Source organism: Maniola jurtina, chromosome 25 (assembly GCF_905333055.1).
Source record: "Maniola jurtina chromosome 25, ilManJurt1.1, whole genome shotgun sequence".
NCBI classification, from domain to species: domain Eukaryota; kingdom Metazoa; phylum Arthropoda; class Insecta; order Lepidoptera; family Nymphalidae; genus Maniola; species Maniola jurtina.
Genome location: NC_060053.1, coordinates 2051971 through 2059590, shown reverse-complemented (window position 1 = coordinate 2059590; position 7620 = coordinate 2051971). Strand labels below are relative to the sequence as shown.

The window sequence follows — 7620 nt, the reverse complement described above, 5'->3', positions numbered from 1 at the left end:
TAAATGGTATTCGATTTTTAAAACCTAGGAGTTTTCAATTAAAAAGATTTTAATATAACAGCGACAGTGGAAATATTCCATTCCCGATACTTTCAGTGCAGCCTATGTAAGCGATAAATCAAATCATTTATTAACCCCCGACCTAAAAAGAGGGGTGTTATAAGTTTGACGTGTGTATCTGTGTATCTGTCTGTGGCATCGTAGCTTCTAAACTACTGAACCGATTTTAATTTAGTTTTTTTTTGTTTGAAAGGTGGCTTGATCGAGAGTGTTCTTATAATCGAAGAAAATCGGTTCAGCCGTTTGGAAGTTATCAGCTGTTTTCTAGTTACTGTAACCTTTACTTGTCGGGGGTGTTATGAATTTTTAATTTACACTTGTTTCTATGTAACGTAAGTATGCCATTGTAAAATGTGTATTTAGATAGAGTTGGTGTGAAAGTAATTATTATTAAAAGTTTTTTTTAAATCTTTTATTTGCAGGCTTTTTGAAAAAGAAGATTAAATAAGAAAATGTTTATTGGCGTTATACTAAGCACATATAATATAGTCTTTACTATATAATAATAAGGCCATACTAATTCTATATAAGTAATGAAAAGATTATGGATTAAAAATCTATTATCAGTGGTTTTTTAATACAAAACATTAGGCACAACAGGCCAATCTATGAAAACATTTTAGTTATAGTTAAAAATAACATCTCTGTTTTGCCGGAATGCGGGTTAGAACAACATTTTCACGCTGAAGTGTCATTTGGACGATTGCGAAGAGCGGAGGCATAGTGCCTTCTCGAGCGATGAGGCCCGACAAATGACAAGTTGCTTTGAAAAAACTGCTCTCCGAATATCTGCAGTTTTCACTAGCGCTAGTTTACCGTTGTCTTCTAATTACTAAACAAGATTTAGTTTAATGCGATCGAAGTCCTCCTTTAAAAATATTTCGAACTTCGTTCAGTTAAATCTATACTAATAAATAAAATTGGAGTGTCTGTCTGTAATTTCGAAATAACTACCACATATTAAGGTCATATGGTTATTTGAACGATACCATAACTGAATCACACGTTTTTAAAATTTTTGTCTGTCTGTCTGTCTGTTTGAAAAGGCTAATCTTCGGAACGGCTGAACCGATTTTAACGGGATTTTCACATACAAGTAGAGGATTGACCAGGGTGTAACATAGGCTACTTTTTTAACCGACTTTCAAAAAGGGAGTTGTGTTTTTCTACCTATGTACACCGAAATCTCCGAGATTTCTGAACCGATTTGCGTCATTTCTTTTTTAATCGATAGAGGAACTTTGTGACATTGTTTCATAAAAAATTTGGATTCCAACTCCTCAATCCTGATGCTGCAGGGGATCTGACCAATCCACGCGGGCGAAGCTGCGGGCATCAGCTAGTTCATACTAAATTATTAATGTTATAAATGCGAAAGTGTCTGTCTGTCTGCTACCTTTTCACGATCCAAAAGTTTAACAGATTCGGATGAGGTACAGAGTTAGCTTATATCCCGGGGATGGACATAGGCTACTTACAGGCTAGATTACAGGGACGCAACTACTTCGGTACCAAACATACAAATCGGTTAAGTGGGTGGGTCATTAGGAATCCCGCGGGAACTCTTTGATTTTCCGGGATAAAAAGTAGCCTATGTCCGTCCCTGGGATATAGGCTTTCGCATTTATGATATTAGTATGGATTGTTGTTATCCCTATCTGTCCTGATTCGTACATTTTCGGTATTAGCTCGGTACATTCGTGATAACTAATTCAAATTGTTGTGATTGGTCGAATTTATAATGTTAGCCGGTCAGAGATGATTGCAATTAGTCAACCAGCCCGGCTAGCATGGGCAGTAGATAAAAATTATATCCCCGATTATATCCACTGATTTCTATGACATCAGTGGATATAATCGGGGGATATAATTTTTATCTACTGCCCATGCTAGCCGGGCTGGTTGACGTCCGTATTCTGTTTTCGATTACATAAAAGCGAAAATTGTTGTTTAATCATCAATTTTAGCTCCGATGTGTTCCTAATAGGTACCTGAGGCGATTTAACATTACAACGAGAAAGCCTAAAATCATTGATCCACCAAAATTGTGTAAACAAACTTAACTATTTCACCCCTATCGATATTCCTCACACACACATGTATATATAAATTCGATAGAAAGTTCTCGACTTTCTATTGCTCAGGAAGTACTCTAAACGCTTCCTTCCACCGTACAATATCCCTCCGAACTCCTCACATAATCCTTGACAAGGAAAAAACGACTTTAACACAAAGGAATACATTCCAATTTTCACCATGTGTAGTATCTATGGCTTTATTTCTGAGCGAAAAGCAATTTTTAACCTACGTATTAAGGTACAAATTCAATTGTTAAGTTATACTAGAAAAGTTTGTACTGAGACCAATTCCTTATTTTGATGTATGTTTTGATACGTTTTTAACCCCCTATCCAAAAAGAGGGGTGTTATATGTAAGTTTGACGCGTGTATCTGTGTATCTTTCTGTGGCATCGTAGCCACTAAACGAATGAACCGATTTTAATTTAGTTTTTTTTTTGTTTGAAAGGTGGCTTGATCGAGAGTGTTCTTAGCTATAATCGAAGAAAATCGGTTCAGCCGTTTGAAAGTTATCAGCTCTTTTCTAGTTTTCTTATAGAGGTTTTTGTGTCGGGGGTTTTTTTTTTTGCGCAAAAGAGTTTAGAAAACAATAGCAATGTATTAAGATTTCAGGGATTTTCTGTCTGAAATGTCATTCATGTTTTAAATTGTAATAAATTGGCACTTGAATAGCTTTAAATTGATTGTTGTTTACTAAAGACCTTGCCGTTTGGTACGATGCCATGTACTAGAAACCAAAGGGGTATAAGTTTAAACCATACCCCTTCCAGGTTAGTCCGCTTCCATCTTAGACTGCACCATCACTTACCACCAGGTAATATTGCAGTCAAGGACTAACTTGTATCTGAATGAAAATAAAAGCATAGTTTACTAATTTGACTTGTTGTAATCATATATGTAATTATATAAACTATATCAAACCCTAGTGGACCCTAGTGAGCCCTAGCTGACCCTGGCTGAACCTTGTATGTGTGTGCGCAGATGCAGCGCCCCTGCAGATAGTTTATTAAATTGACTTGTTGTAATCATGTATGTGACTATATCAAACCCTAGTGGACCCTAGTGAGCCCTAGCTGACCCTGGCTGAACCTTGAATGTGTGTGCGCAGATGCAGCGCCCCTGCAGATAGTTTTCTAAATTGACTTGTTGTAATCATGTATGTGACTATATCAAACCCTAGTGGACCCTAGTGAGCCCTAGTTGACCCTGGCTGACCCCTGTGTGTGTGTGCGCAGATGCAGCGCCCCTGCAGATGAGCCCTCGTGGCGCGCTCCCGCCCCCCGCCGCCCCGTCCCCGCCCCGCGCGCGCCATGCCGCGCCGCGCTGTCGTCGCGCTTGCGCTCTTCGCAACCACTCTTACTGGTAAGTATTACAGAAGCAGGCGTTATTTTCCGGAAGTCCATGATATACAAGGAACCAAAAGCTTAATTAGCTATAATCCGCCAAACCAACGAAATCTGTATGGTACGCAGCACCACACGAATACCAACACCTCTCGACGCGCGTTTCGCCCCGACACCGGAGCATCCTTAGGAGATGTAGACCTTACAATGCCTAATTGCAAAGAATTACAAGACACGCGATTTAGTGGAGCGGACTACGGAAACCCATAGATTACATTGTTTAATGAGTTTGCTGGCCTTCGGTTCAGGGTGACGAGTTCTAAACACTTTCATTGTTCGAGTGAAGTCGAGCGAACTACGTGAAAGTTTGGCCGATAATACAGTGTGTAACCAAAACGCTAGCAAAACGAAGACAGGTAATAATAATGATGATTACTTGATAATATACCATATAAGCAAAATTACGAAAAAAAATCCTGTGTTTTTAAAAGTTTTCAATATATTGCAAAACAACATTTGACTGACGATAGAGATCAACGAACGTTTCGTAAATAGGTCACTCGAAGTGAGTGCCGCGTCTAAGTGGCGCATTGACCCGAGTTTTGCACGCGGGTTTGAAAAATACTAAATCACATAAGGCAAATGGCATAAAATTGGCATTGGATGAATGGATGTTAAGGTAGGAAGGTACCTATAAAAAAAAAATCTAAGTTTTATCGGGCGCTCTGGTTATTTTCAAATATATTATGTACTATCCGAAGATATAAGCTAGTACAATATAATTTAATAACCTCCATTTCTATTTTCAGAATTGCCAATAATAAATATATCTGAGCAATGTCAATAAAAAACAACATCTAACCATCTAAGCGAATACGTAGCAAATAACAAAATACTTATAACATATGTTTACAAGTACTGAAACTAATGTTTAATATTATGTCTATGTCAGTATTGTTTTTGTTTGGGCACGACATATATGACTTGTTTACGTTAGGAATAAAATGAATATGATATAAAGAAATAGGCTGTTATGTAAGCACTATTATGTAAGCTACATAACGAAATGTCGTGGAAGTAGTATGAGTTATTCTCTCAACTTTGATTGTTTTCATGTCTCTGTCTGTGGTCTGTAGGATTATACCTCACTAGCTGATACCCGCGACTTCGTTCGCGTGGATGTAGGTTTTTTAAAATTCCCGTGGGAACTCTTTGATTTTCCGCGATAAAAAGAAATCTATGTGCTAATCCAGGGTATAATCTACCCGCATTCTTAATTTCAGCCCAATAAGTTCAGTAGTTTTTGCGTGAAGGAGTAACACATACATACACACATACCTACACACAAACTTTCCCCTTATAATATTTGTGTTTATTGCTCCGCCGTGCCCCTTTTCCATCTGAAAAAGCTGACTGACTGGCTGACTGACTGACTGATTGACTGACTAATCATCAACGCACAGTTTAAATTATTGGACGAATCGAGCTGTTTATTATGCAGATAGGTAGCTATCACGTACACATCCTCTAAGAGGGCTCTCTCCGTCACTCGTTTCATACAATCGTAGTTCCAATTTCATTTGAATATTAAGCAACCAAAGTTCATGAAATTTTCCAGACATATTCTAGAAACTAATATCTATGTAAGTGGTTTTCCAGATTTCTGTGAAAATATTCGGTTTCAAAGTAACGCGGTCTTAAAAATGTTCATACAAATCTTCGAGCCCCTGTAATTTTAAAACTACATATTTTTAGAAAATCTAAAACACCACAGACACAGATATTAGTTTCTAGAATATGTCTGCAAAATTTCATGAAGTTTGGTTGCTTAATATTCAAATGAAATTGGAACTACGATTGTATGAAACGAGTGACGGAGAGAGCCCTGTTGAGAAAGGATTTTGAAATATCAAGCCCTAAGGGGGTAAATAGAGGTTTGAAATCAGTTTCTATGGACGCCTAGCATAATATAATTAACAGTCTTTTGTCTAAAAGTGTAATAAACTTTCTTGTACTGTAGTAATTTTAAACTGGAGTCCCAAGTAAGTAAATTACGAATTTCGTTCATTGTTTGCAATTTCAATGGTAACTTACTCGAGAGAATCCTTTGTGCTATCTCTACGAATAACTGCAACTACCTACCAACATTATCTATCACACTTTATAATATTATAAAGGTGAAAGTTCGTGTGTGTGTGTGTGTGTGTGTGTGTGTATGTTTGTTACTCCTTCACGCAAAAACTACTAAACGGACTTGGCTGAAATTTGGAATGGAGATAGATAATATCCAGAATTAGCACATAGGCTACTTTTTATCCCGGAAAATCAAAGAATTCCCACGGGATTTCAAAAAACTTTAACCCACGCGGACGAAGTCGCGGGCATCATCTATATCTTTATTAACACTAGATGATGGCCGCGACTTCGTCCGCGTGGATTTAGGTTTTTTATAAATCCATGTGGACTCTTTGCTTTTCCGGGACGAAAAGTTGCCTATGTCAATTTTTGGGATGCAAGCGATCTCTGTACCAAACTTATAAATTGGTTAAACGGATCCTTTAAGAATCCCGTGGGAATCCTTTGATTTTTTGGATAAAAAGTATTGTCCTTCCACGGAATGTAAGCTAATTCTGTACCAAATTTCATCAAAATCGGTTAAACTGTCGGGCTGTGAAAAGGTAGCAGACAGACAGAAACACCGACAGACAGACAGACAGACACACTTTTGCATTTATAATATTAGTATGGAAGTATGGATGGATAAAAGGAAAAACTGACTGACTGATTGGCTGATTTATCAACGCACCGGTCAAACTACTGGACGGATCGGACTGAAATGCATATAGTATGCAGATTTTAATTGATTACAGAATCCTAAGAAAGGATTTTTGAAAATTCCTAAGGGGGCAAAATAGGGGTTTGAGATTTGTCTACTCCACGCGAACAAAGTATTACTATACTAGCTGATGCCCGCAGCTTCGCCCGCGTGGATTGGTCAGATCCCCTGCAGCATCAGGATTGAGGAGTTGGACTTCAAATTTTTTATGAAACAATGTCGCAAAGTTCCTCTATCGATTAAAAAAGAAATGACGCAAATCGGTTCAGAAATCTCGGAGATTTCGGTGTACATAGGTAGAAAAACACAACTCCCTTTTTAAAAGTCGGTTAAAAAAGTAGCCTATGTTACGCCCTGGTCAATCCTCTACTTGCCTGTGAAAGTCCCGTCAAAATCGGTTCAGCCGTTCCAAAGATTAGCCTTTTCAAACAGACAGACAGACAGACAGACAAAAATTTAAAAAACGTGTGATTCAGTTATGGTATCGTTCAAATAACCATAATATGAGCTTAATATGAGGTAGTTATTTCGAAATTACAGACAGACACTCCAATTTTATTTATTAGTATAGATTACGAAGTACTAACACGGCCTGTCTTCGCACGGGAAGCCAAAACATGTAGGAGACTATCTTCTTCGTCACTCTCTGTCTAAACGAGAAAACTTGAGTAAATAGAACTTATTTAGATAAGTGTTTTCTCACAGAAAGATAAAAAGAGTTCGTTTAACTTTATTCTGTGCACTGTTTTAAATAGCATATTTGTTGGAGTTTGAAAACTTTGTGGTTTTTTAAAAAAAATTAAGGACTTTCGTATCACCAGAGTACTTTTCTAATAACTCGGTTTATGTTTTGAGAGTTCTCCATACTATTCTCAAAGGTGTGTGAAATAAGCAATGGACCAGCGCGATCCTATTCACACTAAGGTTGAAAACTGTAGAGCGCACTTTGATTTTGCTTAGACCTAAGTTTCAGTTAAAACGAGATAGATTTATGCCAGCGGTTTAGCGCTGTCTCGTTTTAACAGTGTCTTAAGTCTGAGCAGAGGCAAAGTAGTATAGATCTCAGCCTGAAAAGAAACTCGTGTTTAGTAGTGGGCCGGAAATGGGTTTAGTTGAGATGAAATGAGATGAACTGCTAGTCAAATTGAGAACCCCATCCTTTTTCGAAAGTCGGCTTAAAATATAAATGATTTAAAACAAGTGTAAATTAAAAATTTATAACACCCCCGACAAGTGAAGGTTACAGTAACTAGAAAAGAGCTGATAACTTTCAAACGGTTGAACCGATTTTCTTGGATTATAG

At 37.6% G+C, this 7620-nt stretch overlaps 1 protein-coding gene across 1 annotated transcript in view; it reads left to right on the top strand.

The window, feature by feature from the left end:
- The first annotated feature begins 3445 nt into the window (after nt 1-3445).
- Nucleotides 3446-7620, top strand: part of LOC123877973 — an 87989-nt gene continuing 83814 nt past the window's right edge. The window contains exon 1 of the mRNA XM_045924922.1: nt 3446-3500. Within this exon, the coding sequence (XP_045780878.1) occupies nt 3449-3500 (52 nt within the window). The 5' untranslated portion in view covers nt 3446-3448. The remainder of the gene's footprint in view (nt 3501-7620) is intronic.